At 42.2% G+C, this 17,619-nt stretch overlaps 2 protein-coding genes across 4 annotated transcripts in view; one reads left to right on the forward strand and one right to left on the reverse strand.

The window, feature by feature from the left end:
• Positions 1-272: 272 nt before the first annotated feature.
• dnaja3a (DnaJ heat shock protein family (Hsp40) member A3a) lies at positions 273-7,607 on the reverse strand. 2 transcript variants are annotated; one of them, XM_034088993.2, is made up of 12 exons: positions 7,283-7,607; positions 6,205-6,341; positions 6,040-6,123; positions 5,708-5,917; positions 4,991-5,143; positions 4,764-4,911; positions 4,456-4,520; positions 3,268-3,396; positions 3,065-3,180; positions 2,788-2,885; positions 1,309-1,444; positions 273-1,043 (listed from the first exon to the last, which is right to left on the reverse strand). In XM_034088993.2, the coding sequence occupies exons 1-11, from the start codon at positions 7,524-7,526 to the stop codon at positions 1,323-1,325; spliced, it is 1,506 nt and encodes a 501-aa protein (XP_033944884.1). In that variant the 5' UTR covers positions 7,527-7,607; the 3' UTR covers positions 273-1,043; positions 1,309-1,322. The 2 variants fall into 2 exon arrangements, with proteins under 2 accessions (XP_033944884.1, XP_033944886.1); XM_034088995.2 differs by lacking the exon at positions 1,309-1,444.
• Positions 7,608-7,885: 278 nt separating this feature from the next.
• The window catches only part of LOC117450950 (mitochondrial import inner membrane translocase subunit tim16-like), a 112,625-nt gene continuing 102,891 nt past the window's right edge, over positions 7,886-17,619 (forward strand). For both annotated transcript variants that reach the window (XM_034088991.1, XM_034088988.1), the window contains exons 1-7: positions 7,886-8,036; positions 9,661-9,757; positions 9,952-10,032; positions 10,224-10,294; positions 11,650-11,836; positions 12,849-12,925; positions 17,061-17,111. In XM_034088991.1, the coding sequence (XP_033944882.1) occupies positions 7,977-8,036; positions 9,661-9,757; positions 9,952-10,032; positions 10,224-10,294; positions 11,650-11,836; positions 12,849-12,925; positions 17,061-17,111 (624 nt within the window). In that variant the 5' untranslated portion in view covers positions 7,886-7,976. The remainder of the gene's footprint in view (positions 8,037-9,660; positions 9,758-9,951; positions 10,033-10,223; positions 10,295-11,649; positions 11,837-12,848; positions 12,926-17,060; positions 17,112-17,619) is intronic.

The raw sequence follows: 17,619 nt of genomic DNA on the forward strand, positions 1-17,619 counted from the left end.
ATTTAAATAATTTTCATTAATAGAAAAACATTTAAATCCAATATAAAAAGTTGTCCTTTTCATTTGAGGTAATGATCATATTGCTATAAAATAATATTTGTATTTAAAAGTGAAAATGCAGTTAAGTTTACTAGATACACTAACAATTCAATATGATCTACCTCCGTTAGCTTTGGACTCACTTAGGGACAGTTAAGTGGTTTTTACTGCATTATATCTTAATGGTTGAACAAAATATGTATCAAAGAAATATATTGATTGATTCAAACAAATGTTCTGTGGTGGTGATTTATATAAAACAGAAGCTTTTCCCAGACCATAGCTTTATTATAATGTACAGTATTTCTCTTGTATGCGACACATTGTAGGTTACACAACTATATGTACAAATGACAATTCAAAGGGTTAAAGGTGGGACAGTTTGGTTTTCATAGTTCAGGAGCCAAACTTCTACTTCCATTGCAGACACACCTTTTCTCAAACACTTCAACTTATAGGTAAACCATGAGAATATGACTGACGTGATGTTCAACTTGCTAGCATAGAGTGTTGTGAATTGTGGAGGGAATTGGAGCATTAATTAAACATAACCAAGGCATATAACGGGGTCGATTTAATTCCAAATGAAAACTTTTGATTAAATCTTTGTCAATACACCACTTAATTTATGTGCACCTGAATTCTGTTATCACTATAATGTCTTTTAATGTGGATCAACAGAAAACCAACAAGACATGAATGCTATTTTAAAGAAGTCTTTGCCGACCAAATGACCACGACGGACACTTGTCCTAATGGATAAATGGCACATTGGAACCTCCTCTTGTATGTGGATTCAGCAGGTGATGCTCCGTCTTTTGCAGGGTCTGGGTATGTAGGTTTTTACTGATCTGTCCAAAACCTTTTCAGGACTTATCCAACACCCACTAGTCCTCAAACACCGGTTCCTTTAATATGAGCTGTGTTGGCTTTACAGTATGTAGTCTGCTCTTCTGTCCTTTGATGGACTGATGAAGCTTCTCAGTTATAGGATGACCTTTTTCCTTAAAATAGGGAAAAAAGATTGTTAAATTAACTCTTAGTAAATGGAGCTTTTTAAAAATGAGCCGGTAAAGCAGCCCCAATTTGAGAAATAACAAATCAAAAAAGACTTCTAGGCCATCAGCCTGGATTCACAGTGTTTATGCGACAGCCACAAACCAGAGAATGAAAAGTTATCCAGAGAAGGTGCAGCAAGTGTTTCATAACTCACTTTTTGTGCAGAACTGAACATAAAAACAATGTGGGATTAATCAATACTAGTCCTACCTGGTTTGTGGCTGTCAGGAGGCACTAAACAATTTCTTTAATGTGGAGAAGAAGCCCCCCTCTTCTTTCAACTCTCCTTCCTTCTCGTTACGCCCGCTTTGCCCTGTCTCAGAACGCTTATCACTGCTGCCCCCACCTGGACAGAGATTAACACTACATCAGCTAGGCTTACCACTAAATACAACTTCCTTAATACCCATGTTGGCCAATCAGAGACGTATATCGAGCAAAACAACAAGACTCCAGGGACAGGGATAGGGTAAGAGTTTATGAGTTGGGTTTTTCTGTGGTGCCACTTTATGTTTAGTGTTTCTTTGTTTTTGTTCCCTTATAACGCCTTGTGTGGGAATGCTTTGGCAATAGAGTGCCACAGTGACACGTCCTAAAACCCGGAAGTAAGTTAGCATGTGACCACTTCCGGTTCATTCACCAAAAAGCAATTTAATTTCTCCATAGGATTTTGGAAAATAGCTGGAAATAAGGTCTGTGTTTGACACAAATTGAAGAGACGGATCACGTTTTGTTCTACGACAGCAGTGATGACGCTGGTGATTTTTTAAGTTTACGTGTCTGAAAAACGATGGTTGTTAACATGTGGCTGAATAGGACTACAGGAGTTGTCGAGGCCGTTGTACGTCATGACACCAAACACGTGAACACTGCTGCTAAGTTTGTTTTCCCCGGTGTTCTGCTTGAAAGCAAGTACCTGCCTCCTGCAAACTGTTCAAACAAACGCTTCAACTTGTTCCATTTGTTTCCATATGTTTGAATATGGATCTTAAGTTGGCGTGACGTTGAAGCACATAGTTGCTGTAGTTAGTTTATAGCATAACTTTAGCATTTTGCTTCTGGCGACTAGATTTATGAATCGAAAATTATAAAAGTAGGGTAGACATGTGGATATTATCCAGCTGAACAAAACGTGATCCGTCTCTTAAATGTGTCTCAACCACAGACCTTATTTCCAGCTATTTTCCAAAATCCTATGGAGAAATCCCATTTGCTTTTTTGTCGAAGGAACCGGAAGGAGTTTACTTCCGGGTTTTAGGACGCGTCACTGTGGCACTCTATACTATGTTTAAAATGTGGTCATTCCAACAAACTCCCTTTGTATTGTAAGAGTGAGTTTGGTGGTCCTCTAACCCAGGGGTTCTCAAATGGGGGTACGCGGACCCCTAGGGGTACGTTGGAGTACTGCAGGGGGTACGTGAGATTTTTTATTAAAAAAAACATCAGTCGTGCATAATTCCTAAAATAATGATACTATAATAAATGTAATTAAAAATGTAAATTTAAGTTCGGTAAAAAACATTTTTTATATTCAACATTTCTGTTTTTAACACTAGAATCGGCAACATTCCATTACTCCTAGAACCGCAGAGGGGGATCATTTTGAAAGGCATTTTTCCCCTACCAAATAGTTTCTGCGCTAATCAGGGGGTGTTTTATTGTAAAAAGTTTGAGAACCACTGCTCTAACCTGTGGTGGTGTTAGTGACTCCATTCACCGTCCCTTCTACTTCCGTCTCGTCTTCAGCGTAACTTGTTAGCAGAGTTCTTTGTCGGTCAGTCAGCGTCCTGCACAGGAAAACAATTGGTTATGGATCTCTGAATAGGGAAACCGTTCTTATCCCCTTTCTTCAAGACTATAGCAAGTCATTGTTTTCAATTACAAGGACCTCTCATGTCCCCATCTTGTATAAATGCAGTAGTAGACATGTTACTGGATGAGACAGATGAACTATGAGGAGTCTTACTTGGGTACTTTTATTTTGACATGGACATAATGGTCTCCGTAGCCATAACCACCGATTCGAGCGATCCCCTTCCCTGAATGACGAATCCTCTGGTCTGCCTGGATGCCCGCAGGGATCTGAAGACAAGAAAATATAATTTAAAAAATGTCACACTGCATGCGTTTAAAAACATATTCTGATTGGAGGAGAACGTGTCTACTTACTGATAAGTTTAGTGTTTCATAAAGGCCCTGTGCCCTGGCTGTGCCGCCCAGGATAGCTTGAGCCACGGAGATAAGAAGGTCCGAGTGGACGTCTGCACCTTCCCTCCTGAACACTGGACTTTTCTGGACCTGAAAACCAACCCAGAACACATCACAGCCAATCAGAGGTTGCGCTAGACTTTTTCGCTGCCCGTTTACAGGATCGTAAAACTTCCGTCAAAATCCAGAATTACCCGTCTGCCTTTACACAACTCTGATGAGGGGGGGGGGGGGGGGGGGGGGGGGAGCATGCCCGTGAACTGTCAACGGGGGGGGGGGAGGGACAGTTCACATGCGCCGTGTTATGCATGGCTGCTGCACCTCGCGGGAGCGTGCACAGCATAAAGCCAAAACTCACAGGCATTTCAATGATTTGTACGGCACAGTTAGGTTTGGAAACGGTATAATTTCCTTTTTGGAAGGCATGCATAACACCGGAGCCTCGCTGCAGGGAAACTTTGGCGCTGTTCCGAGTTTGTTCTAATCTGTCAAAATGACGGACTGCTTTCAGATTTGTCCGTCATAGACGGAAAATATTCGGTTAACGCGACCTCTGCAGCCAATCACACGGGGTATCACAATCTCAGGAAGCAGTACACCACAGGTTATCTGAACCGAGCTTATTCTAATTCAAAGAGCTCAGACAGCTCAATGCCTCGTACTAAACCCACACACCTCCAGGACATTATACAAGACACCATTATAGCAGCTCTGATGACCACTTGGATTAAGAGTGGATTTACTTCTGATCTAGGTTTGTTTGCTCTGGGATCAATACTGATATTGCAGGTGTGATATGCAGCAGTTCCTAAAAGAGCAATGTGCAGATTCAGTCAAAAATCCTCTCAACCCACTTTAAGTTTGTGGTGGTGTCTGCATTGGGGGGGGGAGCATTTGTCTGCTTTAATTTAAAATATGGTGGAGAGGCACTGTACCGCAGAGGTATGGGTGTGTACATGTGTGATTTCAAATGTAACCACAATGAAACTATGAGAAAATAACACTTTGTTTCTTAGTTCCACTGCTTTGTTCGCACTAACGCTGCTCTCTCTTTGTTCACCGTCTAGCTCGCTTGCCTTAAAGAAGCCGGAGAAGGAAGACTACTATGAATGCTGTGTGTTTGAAAAGATGATGCAGATATATACTCACTCTAAATGTGATGAAGATCTCCTTCTTACCAACTGGCATTCTGACTGTCTGACCATCCTCCACTCCTTGAAGCCAAAACAAAACACAGTTAGATTGGATACAAGATCTACATACAAGTTATTCGTAGGAATCCATCTTTTGAGTATGAAGCCCGATAGGAATTATATACATCTTCCAATTCTGCCAACATGAAACTCATTTTGAGTTATTGTGAATTTTAAAAGCATGCCAGAAATAAGTATGACAGGCATTCAAATCATGAACTATGTTCAGCAGTGAAGCTGGAATTTACAGTGTGAAAAACGGACCTGCAGGCACAGGAACCGTCACAGTCTTCTTCTGCTTGGTCTGTCCCACCCCACGACAGGTGTTACACGGGGTGGAGATGACCGTGCCTTTGCCTCCACAACGACGACATGTGGAGCGCATCACGAACGGACCTGTGTTCACGGTCTCCTGCAGGGCGGACAATACACGTGTTTAGTAAAACAACACAAACAAACCCTGAGGAAAGGGAGGGTGTCGGAGCTCTTACCATGCCGGAGCCGTTGCAGTGGTTGCAGTGCTGGACTTTGGTGCCTGGCTCGTGGCCCTTACCGTCACAGCGCTGGCAGGCTGCTTCTATGTTAACAGAAAACTCCTTGTTAACTCCCTTTGCCGCCTGAGTGAACGTCAGCTCCATAAAGTACTGTGGAGAAAAAAAATCAAAAATGTTTGATATATTTTATAGGTCTTAAAGGGTTTTATCTTATTAATCTAACATGCTTCAATAGCAATATTTATTTTTACGTTGGTCTTTGTTATTTCTTAATCGTTTAACCTTTATTAGAATTTTTATTACCATTTTATTTTTATTTCTGTTGTACCTATATGTTCACTTTGTTGCATCGATTCCGTTGTCTTGTGTCTTATCCGTCAGAGAGAAACCATTATTTATTTTATATTATTTGTGTTATCATACATTTGATCTCCTTGATAAACCTGATAAAATGTTATATTTTGCCGCATGTAAAGTTCTTAGAAAATAATCTGAGGGAAATGTCTTTCGTTTGTTTTTAACTTGTGATGTGTCATTTTGTAAAGCACTTTGAGCTGCATGTGTTGTATGAAAAGTGATATATAAATAAAGCTTTATTATTATTGTTATTATTAATGACAATTTTGGAAGATGCACTAATCAAATAACAAAGAACCAAAAATAGAAATCAAGGTCACTGAGGCCTTCCTTTCACTCCCACAGTCTCCCACTAACCTCCTGTGGCTGTTCAAATATGGCGTTGAAGTCTCCAAAGCCTCGGCCTCCTGAGAATTCCCCAAAGATCTTGCGGAAGAGCTCCTCGGGGTCCACGCTGCTTTCCTGTCCCGACCAGTAGTGCTGCCCTCCTGCACCGGCCTGACCAGCATCAAAGCCTGTAGAGCCGTACGTATCGTACTGTTTCCTCTTCCCTTCATCACTCAGGATCTATATCAAACATGGAGCACGGTTTAGGAGGTGTAATTCTAATACGTTATAAAGAGACTGATCAGAGATTTTAAAGAAACATTTACAAGTGTCGAGGGAACATTTGAACAAAAGTTCTAAACCTCGTAAGCTTCAGCCAGCTTAGCAAACTTCTCCTTGGCTTGTGGGTCTTCTTTGTTGGTGTCAGGGTGATACTTTTTGGCCATCTAAGGGACAACAAAACACACTGTTTACTACTGTGAGGATTGGTTATCTAAGATGGAGCTGTGAATGTGTGTGAGGCAGACCTGGTAGTATGCTTTCTTGATCTCTTTCTGGGTGGCTGTGCGAAGTACGCCGAGGGTCTGGTAGAAGTCCTGCTTGCTGCTAGCAGGAGAACTCGTGTGAAAGGACAGTGTGCACGCAGCAAAGGGGGAGTTGTTACCTGAAAATAGTCAAACCAGGGTAAAAGGGTAAGTCTATACAATTTAGAAAAGTAGAGCTGCATTCAGGTTTCATTTGATAACTGACTGTATAGATTTGCCACCATGTAACAGCTAAATTGAATAATCTGCATTGTTATGTACGGTGACTGAAGATAGGCTTAGCTGACACAATCAAAAAAGGACAAAAAGGACAGGCCAGCAAGTTAACCTGACCTGAAGAAGATTCTAGAAACGCAAACGTTTATACAACAGAACATTATTTACTTGCAAATGGTACAAAATGTGCTACTGGCACTACCAATAGCAATTACAAATTGTTGGTAACAATAAAAGCAGTGTTTGGGGGATTTGTAAGTGGTGACACATTAATGAAAGTTTGGACTAATGTTGGACCCCAGTTGAGGCAAGGGGTAAAACGCATAACAACCACCAATGGACATCACTCCAAATGAGTAAGACTTGTGTTTTACTGGTGTACTTTGCAACATTATACTTCAATATATCGTTATAGCATTATACTTCATAATGCTTATATTTGTTCTCACATTGCTTGATTTCTGTACCTTGTGTCGCTGTTATTTATTATCTCTTAGAATATAATACACCATTTGAGTAGGCCGCAACGGCACTTTCCTTTTGCTTGCATGATGATAAAGTTACATTTCAAACACACGTTATGTATAAGATGTAACCCTGGCATCACCACCTTGAGTATTCTACTTGATGACACCACATCAAAGTTACCTCTACGTGGACAAAAATAATGCGTTTTCTCACCATATGTTAAATGATCAATCGAGCCCTATCAATCGCATTTAGGTTAGTTGTTTTATCCTGCGTCAAATGAGTAAACCAGCAATTACAAAACAGTTAGCCTAGCTTAGCTTAGCCTAGTTTAGCCTAGCCTAGGCCGGGTAACATATGGGTTGACAGCACTCACCTGACACCCCTTTCAATGTCAACGCTTTCCCTGCTCCTCCACACATTAGGTTACCTCCCCGACACAGTTTTCCTGCTCCCAGGGAAGAGATACTACGGACGCCTCCATGGCCAGCGCAGACACCGGCACCGGTGGCCCCATGAGATCCAGAGGACAAGATAACTGTTATCCAGCGTGAGGAGCCTCGGACAGCCGAAGACGCCATCATTCCTTCACTAGCCGCTGCTCCGCACTCACTGCGCATGTGCGGGACAGAGTGGGCGTCACCGAGAGCCAAAGATGTTCACTGTGATTCAAGATGATGCTCTTCCAAAAAGACGACTTGCAAAAGTGTATCTTAAACCTTCTGCTACTTTATTTAAACTCAACGCAAGTGTCTACAATAGATAACAAATAGTGCTGACTAAAAGTGTTCAGACATTATCAGTTTTATTGTGTGTGTGTAAATAGCATCACAAGTGTCAAGAAAAAAAGATGCGCATGTTTTAACACCCGGGGAAGCTAATGACGGTTTGACAGGGCAGAGATTTCTATGTTGGAAAATAAAAGCTCCGCCCAAGCGCACAGCTCTGTGGAGCAAAACGAGCAGACACCCCACGGCCAACCTGAACTGTCAGCTGTAGCAGAAGTCCTGTGTACCAACCAGCTCGACAGAGACACCCGGAAGGCACGAAAGTCAATTTGAGAGATCAGCATGAATCGCTTTAAGACCTCCAAATTCAAAAACACCACTCCAAAAATTGGCAAGAAAGATGTGAGTAACTTACGAACGTCTGAAAGAAGCCAGTTATCCTAGCTAACATTAGCCTTGGTCATTAGCTGTGCTACTTAAGTTGTGTTTTGGGGAACGCCTGCCTGCAAGGGATGTTGAACTTCCTGCATCTGGAAGGCTGCTTAGTGTTGAGACATCTACACGAATATCTAAACGTACTCACTTGTATTCACACGAACTCTGGACACGTAGTGAAAACTACCAGCCATGTGGTTGCAAAGAGGCAGAGCTGCTAGCCTACATCAGATGATGCTGTGACGCCCATCATTGTGCTATTATAATGTAGCTAACTGAGTTTTCTTATTGCTTTTTAATGATCATATGGTGCTGTGCGACTTGTAACTGCACATGTGGAGTTATATTGCAGAGATTTACTATGTCAGCCAAAGGGAAAGATACAACATTTGAATGGCAAATGCTATAATTGATATGGTCCTTCTCTCAGTGATAAGTGTCCTGTCGGCTGCAGGGTGAGACTTGTCTGGACGCGATGCAAAATTGACATTTGTCTCGTCCTCTGGACCCATTTGAAGTTGCAACGCCTGCAGCTCTCCTCACTGAGGTGGATTGTGTAATCCCATACCTCGTTTTTACAGAGGAAGTAAAATGCCTGGTATTCACAGGGACAGAGGAAGGTCTTCTCTCAAATCTCGCGCAGGATCTGACACAGCAGGTGGTGCTTTGCTGCCATGCATGTTAAACTAGGCCTTCACTCAGCAGACCAATGCATATGTGTGATTGTAGCTATTCCAGCACTGAAGTCATGTGATGGGAGCTATCATATCAACACTGTCAAAGAGAGATAAAGGGCAGGGAACAACAGTGCTACGGGAGACATTCTTACAAGGATGGAAGAGACGAGTGGGATGTCTTCTCCTCAGAAAATACATTGTTAGAGAGAATAGTCACTGGACAGTTGAATGTATTATTTGGCTGGTGCTGATTTGTCTCCTAATCCCCTGACTAAGCAGAGTTGTTAGTGCCATGGCTCTTTCTTATAGGCCATTTGTAAGAATAGTCAGGCTTTTTACTCCTAAAAAATTAAGAATACACTTACAATACATTTAACATGGTACCTCAAATGCATGTTAAGACAAGCATTTTGTTCTAAAAAAAAAAGACATACATATTTTCTATACAGGAAAAGATGCTCCATACCTGTGTGATGTCTACTGTTTTGACATACACATATGTATACTGTGTAAACTTGTAAATATATATGCAAGCTTTAAAATGTCTTACTGTAGGCCAAATGTCTGTCATTCCCCTTGCTGCTCTTGCCTTGTTAATGTTGCATCTGCTGTGCAACACAGGGAGCTGTTCCACTTCCTCAACACTTAATGAAGTGTGTGTGTGCGTGCGTGTATGTTCTCAGCTAGATCCTTCCTGTTTATCTCATGTGTTAGTTTCTACTAGTTGTGATAGCGATTTTGTTCTTAGATTGAATGTAGGAAGTTGGTTCTGCAACTGTAGCCATGTCAACTTAACTCTTTTATTTTCTTCTCTGTCATGTTGTCTGAACCCCATTATCTATGCACACTATTCAACATGTTGTTGGTATCCATTTTCATTTCTTACTTGTTCTCTCTATGTATTTCACATCCAGGGATGGATTAACAATGTCCGAGCTGGCTCCTTCTCCTGCCAGGGGAACCACATCAAAGCCAGCGCTAAGTTTGTGGTCTTTAACACCGAGCAGGCTGGTAAGGCTATGAATGAGTGGTCAACAGCAACATTTTGCCTCAGACTCAATACTGCTTGTGTCTCACAAAGTGTCCTCGTGTAATCAATTGATAATATGGAGACGACTGAATCAAGTTTAAATAAAAAGGATATATTTTTCTCATGTAAAAATAAAAGAGGTAAGTTTGAACTGTTTTACATGTTGTCTCGGTAGGTGGAGGTATGCTGGGACTGTCCTCGGTCAAACCTGGTTCAGATGGCCAATGGACAGTCACACAGCTTCCCTGCCATTCAGGTAATATTTATTTTGAAGTTTTTCCTACACATCATATTATTTTCCTCCTTTGTTCCTTCCTCTGCTTGACTGCAAATCCCCGACCCTGAAGGACACAATCACATGAGACATGCTAATGCTTGTGCTCACAAAGGACATTTAGGATAGACAGTCGTGACTCTAAATCAAATCGTTTTTCCCTCCTCTCTCAGATCTGGTGACTGATATGGACTTTTCTCCTTTTGATGAAAGTCTCCTGGCAACATGCTCTGGAGATGAAACGGTGAGATCTCTTTTCTCTTTCTGTATATTGATCTTGTTGTTTCATACTTAAACAAAAGCCCATTACCATCCTTTCAGGCTTTGTTGTTCCTGGCAGGGCTTTGAATACGATCTGAACCTGCTTGTTTTTTGTTATTTAAACCTTTTTGAAGACTCCTTCCTCTCAGCAAATGATTCCCAGCCACAGGTAGTCGAGCTCACTGGAATCTGCTGAGTGTGGGTCTGCATCTTCAGTCTCAGCAGCTCGGTTTACCTCAGGCATCTTCTGCCACACACAGACCTATCACACACACACACACACACACACACACACACACACACACACACACACACACACACACACACACACACACACACACACACACACACACACACACACACACACACACACACAGACACACAGACACACAGACACACAGACACACAGAGAGAGAGAGAGAGAGAGAAACACTCACAGGTCTTTGCCGCAGTGCCCAGCATTTGCATTGCACTTTTATCCTTCTTATCCGTTGCCAAAAGGCTATATTGTTTCACCGACTGGTTTGAGCTGAGCAAGGAAATAAGAGTCAAACTCAGTGAAATATGAATATGTTTACTGACTTAAATAAAGCAAAGCAGTTTTGTGTCATCAGATCTTATATGTCGGCATTACAAATCAAATCCAAAGCTGAACCCAAACACCAAGTAAAGCAGTGCAGTATTACCATTAAGCTAGATAGCAGGATAGCATCACTTAAGGACCGCCTCATCTCTGGCTGTGGTGCTGAATGTAGATTGTTTTAGATGCTAATTTGAGATCTTTCTCCATCCCTCTTACTGGTATGGCTTCAACCAACCATTCTTTTCATGATCAAATAATCAGTTGTTTATATTGCCTTTAATTCCGGCTACAGCCTAGCCATAAGACCTTATGTGTCCGAGTTGTTCACATTTGGGTTAAAATGTGGTGGTCAGTGATTAAGGTCATGGTGATCTCACAAAACACATCTTTGGCCTTATTTAAAAACGTCATATGATAATTATAACAAATTCACATACATGTCATACAGGATATCATAATTAAGAGAAGCAGTCGGACAGTCATGGAAGTAGATCACAACTTGTTATCAGAGGCATACAACTGCAAGGTGGACATTTTAGTTTTCTAGATTAAATGTTGGGTCTAAAAATGGAAAGTAAAACAAATGTCAGACCCAGTATCTGAAAGCCTCACTGGCCTTATTAGGGTGGACAAAAGTGAACTTTACAGCCTAGAAGGTTGGGAGCAGGTTGGACCTTTGGATTGTAAGTTGTGTTAAAGTGAAAGCGATGCTCCTAACCCACCTTTGGGACGTTCCCCTCTCTCTCTGTGTCCAGGTGAAGCTGTGGAGTTTGGTTGACCCTGAGCTGCAGCAGCCCAGCAGCCCGGAGCTGACCCTGCGTCCCGGGCAGGGCAGGATCGAGCTGGTGCTCTTCCACCCCACCTCCTCCGGCCTGTTGGCTGTGGGCGCCACCAAGTCCCCCCTGATCTGGGACACCAGCCGCCCGGATACAGCCCTAGCAGGTAGCTACCGCTGGAGAACATGAGCACTGCATGTACACACGTTTGTTTGTACGCACAGTTTTTATCAACGGTCTTTGTCGTACATTATGCACTGTCTGCGTTTAACATTTCAGTCTCTGTCAGTTAGTCTTCAAGTTTTGTTGTGGCCTGTTTTGTTTCTATGTGCAACATGATTGTATTCATTCAGAGTGCGGTGGTTTTCCTTTTCTTCGTTGGGGACTGTCTGACTGACACTGCCTACGTTTTACAGCCCTGCGGCTCTGTCTAAGTGCCGGAGCAGCAGAGGTAATGTTTTGGTTTGCTGTCTTGGTCCCAGTCTCCCCAGACTGGCCTCAGGATGCAGTCACTATCCTATGGCCCCCCCCACAAACACTGATCCCCCCCCCCCCCTCACGCATCCCATGACAGCTGGCCTGGCTGCTGCTGCTCACTGCTGATCCAACTTTTCACGAGCTGTACCCCCACACGCTCTCTTTCATCACCCCCATTACTCATTCATGCGGTTGAGGAACAAGGTCTGAATGATGAACATGTATTTAAATGTGTGTGTGTATTTTTGAATCCCTTTGTGTGTAACTTTCTTAACAAGCGCACCTCTTATCTCTTTTCATCGTGGTGTGTCGTATTGAAAATGTCACACAAGCTCCGCTGTGCTGTGGCACTTCATCTTAATATCTGTTTTCATGCTCATCTCTCATGGGCGTAAACCATTAGCACAAATGATAATTCCTTAAATTATCTATGCTTTTCTATTATTTGTAGTTTATTGAATTGTGTGTGCTTTATTTATGGCTTCATTTCACCCCTGCAGTGATACATCTACTCTATCGTGTCCATTGTCTTGTGTGTTTATGTGCCGTCATTCTGTGATCATAGTGTGTGTAGCATTATGTTGTCTTTTTGTATCCTTTTTATAATCCCTGTCCAACATGATTGTTGTGTTTTTAGACCTTCTCTTCCTTCTCCAAATGTGTGTGTGCGTGTGCGTGTGCGTGTGTGTGTGTGTGTGTAGTTCTGGAGCAGCATGGGGACCAGCTGCAGAGTCTGAGCTGGAAACGGGACGGCTCCCTGCTGGCTACCTCCTGCAAGGTAACAACCACATTGAGGTTGTATTGTTGTAGTTACAGTGTGTGACCACTAGATGCAGCCAGTGGCTCACGTTCAGTGCAGTTATCTCACATCGGACTCTGCTGGTTATTTGGGGTTTATTTAGTGAAAATGTCAACAGGGGTAATGTATAATTAAAAAGGGTGGGGAGCACATCACACATTTCATTAGAAATTAACGGTTCTCAAGAGGGAAAAGGAATAAACTTTGTAAGCCCTATGACGCAAAAGATAATGGCTAGTTTGTTTTAATGTGTTTATAATGATGACAAAGAAAGAAATCTTGGCAGGAGTTGATAAGAAGCCTGTTGAGATTTTCCTCGTCAGGCTGGAAACTGTATTAAGTTGTTAATAAGGGCACTGACATGGGCACAAGTCTGTGTGTGAAGACTACATATGTCGGGGATTTTGTTTTGTCGACCCCAGCTGACCCCAGAGCCCCCCCCCACCCCTTTCCCCCCCTGTGAACCCTCCTGTCTTCTGGTGCAAGTTTAAGTCCAACCAGGAGTTGACGACCATCAGTTTTGGCATGTACAGTAGTTTCGCTAAGAGAAAGTCTCCCAGGGTTTGAATGCATCCAAAAGGCATCAGGAAATAATCACACAGCGTGATGGGCTCTCTGTTAGGTTGTTAATATTTAGTGTAGGAGGTGAAAGGAGGGAGGTGAGTTTATGAGTAGGAGCAGAAAAAGAAGGAATTTATGAGTTGAGATGGAATTTTGCCAAGAATATATTTGATTTATAGAAAGACCTAGCGGCGATTTCATCAGTGGAAGTTAAGTTAAAAAAACATGTGCAGTTTGTAAACTCTTAATAGTGCACCACAGTGAAATTCATTTTCTGAAACCAGACAGACTGATTGATGTGAAAATGAGGCAGAGGCCTCTGGTGTATACTTAAGAAGATACGTGATGAGTTGACTAGTGCGTCGAGACGGAAAAAACGTAATAAACTTTGACACAAAAATCTACAACATGTGGGTAATCAACATGTCTGATTGTCAGTCCAATTCCTGTTGTTTGTCTTTTCTCTGACAAGAAACAAATGACTCCACCTGTCACAGGCTACGTCCAAATCATGACATTTAACTTGACATGATAATCATCCACGACAGAGCTACTACCCCTGCCATCAGCCTTAAAAAGAAAGAGGCACCTGAAGAGACAGGGGGAGGGGGGGGGGGGGGGGAAATGTGAGCCAAGATCAGAGTCGGGGCCTCTGAGGTTCTTGCCCTGTTGGGCTCTGGTGTCATTTAACCCAGAAAGCTCCTTTCAATCTCTCCAATCCAACTTATTAAAGCAAATAGGGCCCGCCAACATGTGGGTCCAATCCCCCGGCTTTTCCATAGGGTAAACATTGGGGCGCAGGGCTGGTGGGGGGGGGGGGGAGATGAAGGGGAGACCACCACCCTAAAGAGCAGGCATCATGACGGCTTCATTTGGACCCAGAGAGATGTATATTTATGACACACTTATAGGAAGAAAGGCCCCATTCATTTAGGGGAAGGCAAATCCACAGGTAGTACGGGCAGAGGGGGGGGGGGCAGCCTGTGTTTATCCGCATGATGGAGGGGACAGGGTGGTATGCTGTTTGGAAAAGAGGTGTCACTGGATTTACGGTCCACAGTCCATTTTTAATTCTGGAAGTAACATGACTACAAAGCAGATCATATTTATCCTGCTAAAACAGTGAGATGGAGTGATTGATAAACGGGATCCCGAAGTCTCAAACCTCCAATCAAAACGGGACATGGTAACCGTGGGAGACTGGGAATTGGAAGCTGGCATCCCAGTGTGTTTACCGAGTGAACAGAGAGCACTTTTGGTTGGAGATTCCCAGCATCTGTGTGTGTTTGCAGACATGTGAAAGTTGTGTGCAGCAAAGTCGCAGTGAAAACTCATTAACAGCAGCTTGAGAGTGAGGCTCCGTCACTTTGATTAAACAGCTGCCTCAGCATAGAAAGTCACACACAGATGCACACACAGCTATCCTGGCCCTCCATCTGTGCATTTATGATTTGAGATGGTGTGTGTTCTTATATGGGTTATTGTCATAGGCTTAAGAGATTGTGTTTGGTTGCTTGGTGGATACATCTCCACGTGATAGCCCCTCATCTGTGTGTTTGCACAGCCAGATAGTTTCCTCCCTCATCTTGTTTGCACCAGTGATTTAACTTAATATGGCCGATGTTTGTATATATGTACAGTAGACACTGGTCTGTTTGGTTATCCTAAAGTGCGTTTGCACTGTCAGGGAGCTGAAATGATGGATGGCTATAGAGCCCTGACACATCATGTATTGGCATGTTTTGCTATTGGAAAACCTTTTGCATGTGTGCATCTTTGCAGCCGAGCTTTGTCATTCATGTTTGAAACTAAATATATTTTTGGTTTTATACAGTTGCTCAGACAACAGCCAGACATTTAAGGATGTCAACTTGTCTGTCTGGAAATTGTAAGGGTTATTTTTCCAACACTTTATTGACAAAATAATTCACTGATTAATCAAGAAAATGTCCAGCGGATTAAGTAAATATGATACATAAAATACATAATTAGATAATTATTACTATGATTATCCACCTATTATATATATTAACATTGAATTATCTCATTGTGATATATATCAATATAATTGGATACAAATAATAGTTATTTTAACTATTGCTTAACAGCCTAAATTGGCTATTTAACAAAACGATTGGTTGTGTTTATCGACTAGACTTTATCCAGAATTTAGACTTATATGTCAGAGATGGTTTTAGCCAGACTTAGGAATTGTGGGCTACAGCTGGGCTCTCATCCATAGGTTATGTGGTCTTAGGTGGTGTGTGTGTTGTTCTGACACTGCTTCCTAAGCCTTCTGGCTTAAGCCCAGGTCACAGAGACCTCAAGCCATAGCCTTGGGGCATCATATGCGTGGGTGGGCTACACAAACAGAAAGATAGAAAGAGAGTACATTGAGAAATCCTTCTGTTTGATATTTGAGCTAATAAACTAAAAATAAATGTCCTCTTGGATTGCATTGGATTGGAGAGAAGGACGAGGAGAAGCTGAAGCTCACACAGCCCACTGCAGCCTGATATGATAAAATGTTGTGTGTGGACAAATGTTGCGTGGTGCCTTCAGTGTGTGGGCTGGACTGCGTCTTTGTCCGTCTCCTGATTGACATGTATATGTGAGTTAAGTGTGTGTGTGGTTTAGTCTAGGTCCTTATACTTATGACCTGCTATCAGCCCTGTATGTCTGCAGTAATCACGGTCACACAGCGGTATTGAGTGACACGGCTGCAGACACGCATGTCCCGGTCACAGCCTGATCCCATTAGGCCCCATTTCCTCTCAATCATGCAGGAGGCTCTCTGATTGGATGCTGTGATTGATGCCAAATGCGTTTTTGCGCTGACTCGGGTCAAGGGCAGGCACTTGTGGCTTTGGAGAGGTCACTGGATTGCATTTGCCGACCATGAATCAGTCAGATCACACTGATAAACGGAGAAACTTCAGAGAGCTTGGAGAGTTATTTTTTAATTAAATTATAGTGATGTGGAGGGGGGGGGACGACTCTCTTTCATTTTAAATATTTCAGTTTTTCATTTTGGTTTAAAAAACGACAGCCAACTGAGTAGCATTTAATTCCATCGCCTTTCTTTGTGCGAACTTGATCTTGCATGTGTTATTTATCTACATTTGCATCTCTTATTGCAAGTGCTATTCGGTACATCCAGCTAAAACAAATGCAGTTAAATACAATAATCATGCAAAACATGTTATATTGTATATATTGATTGTTGTGCTTTTAATTAGGTCTTAATGTGTGCATATGTATAAATGTGTCTGTTGATTGTGTGTGTATATATATATATATATATATATATATATATATATATATATATATATATAGGTATAAACATATTTGCATACATATTTTTATATATATTTGTTTTTGTATTCGGGATTGTGGGAAACGGTATTTCGGTCTCTCTGTCTGTACACACAAACTGAAAGATTGACAATAAAGTTGACTTTGACTTTGATAATGTTTGGCTTTAGTTAAAACCGTTTTAGAGGATACAGTTAACTGTATGATGTGTTTATTTTGTATTTGTGTATCCGTCTAGGACAAGATGTTGCGTGTATTTGACCCCCGAGCCCAGACTACAGCTGTTCAGGTAAGCACCTTATTATTTTGCATCGCTATGGCAAACCATCTATTTAGTTAAGACAGAATTAGATGTTTTTATATTTAAGGAAAACAATGGGGAAAATAGTCCCTGTCGCTCCAATGCTATTAAGTGGGTTTGTATTCCCACACTGCATGTAGTGATGAACATGTTGACTCACCACTGGCCACTCTCAGTGACTCATCTATTGATTTATGGACGTGCTACACACGCTGCCGTCCCTGCTCTCCTCTTGCCCACGGGTACCCATCCCACATTAAGCTAGTTTGACCATGAACCTCTCCACTCTCACCGCTCTCTCTTTTCCTCATTGGAAACACCTCAATGAGCCAAGTCTCCATCACATCCAGCAGCAATGAGGAAAGATAAAGATTGGGGGGGGGGCAAATATTCTCACACTTTCCAGTGGTGGACCTCCCAGGGTGTTTTAATTACCGAGGGCCTTTGTCCGCCTTTAGGCCGTTGGCTTTCTCATTTGTAAATATGAAGAATCCTG

Source organism: Pseudochaenichthys georgianus, chromosome 8 (genome assembly GCF_902827115.2).
Source record: "Pseudochaenichthys georgianus chromosome 8, fPseGeo1.2, whole genome shotgun sequence".
NCBI classification, from domain to species: domain Eukaryota; kingdom Metazoa; phylum Chordata; class Actinopteri; order Perciformes; family Channichthyidae; genus Pseudochaenichthys; species Pseudochaenichthys georgianus.

What these genes read in the sequence shown, in the direction of transcription:
- dnaja3a (XM_034088993.2), bottom strand. Translation starts at nt 7,526, where the DNA reads ATGCGCAGTGAGTGCGGAGCAGCGGCTAGTGAAGGAATGATGGCGTCT. An exon ending in AGCTGGCTGAAGCTTACGAG is followed by an intron (nt 5,918 to 6,039) that starts GTTTAGAACTTT and finishes TGTTTGATATAG; the next exon opens with ATCCTGAGTGATGAAGGGAA. An exon ending in AGTCACTAACACCACCACAG is followed by an intron (nt 1,445 to 2,787) that starts GTTAGAGCAGTG and finishes ATCTCTGTCCAG; the next exon opens with GTGGGGGCAGCAGTGATAAG.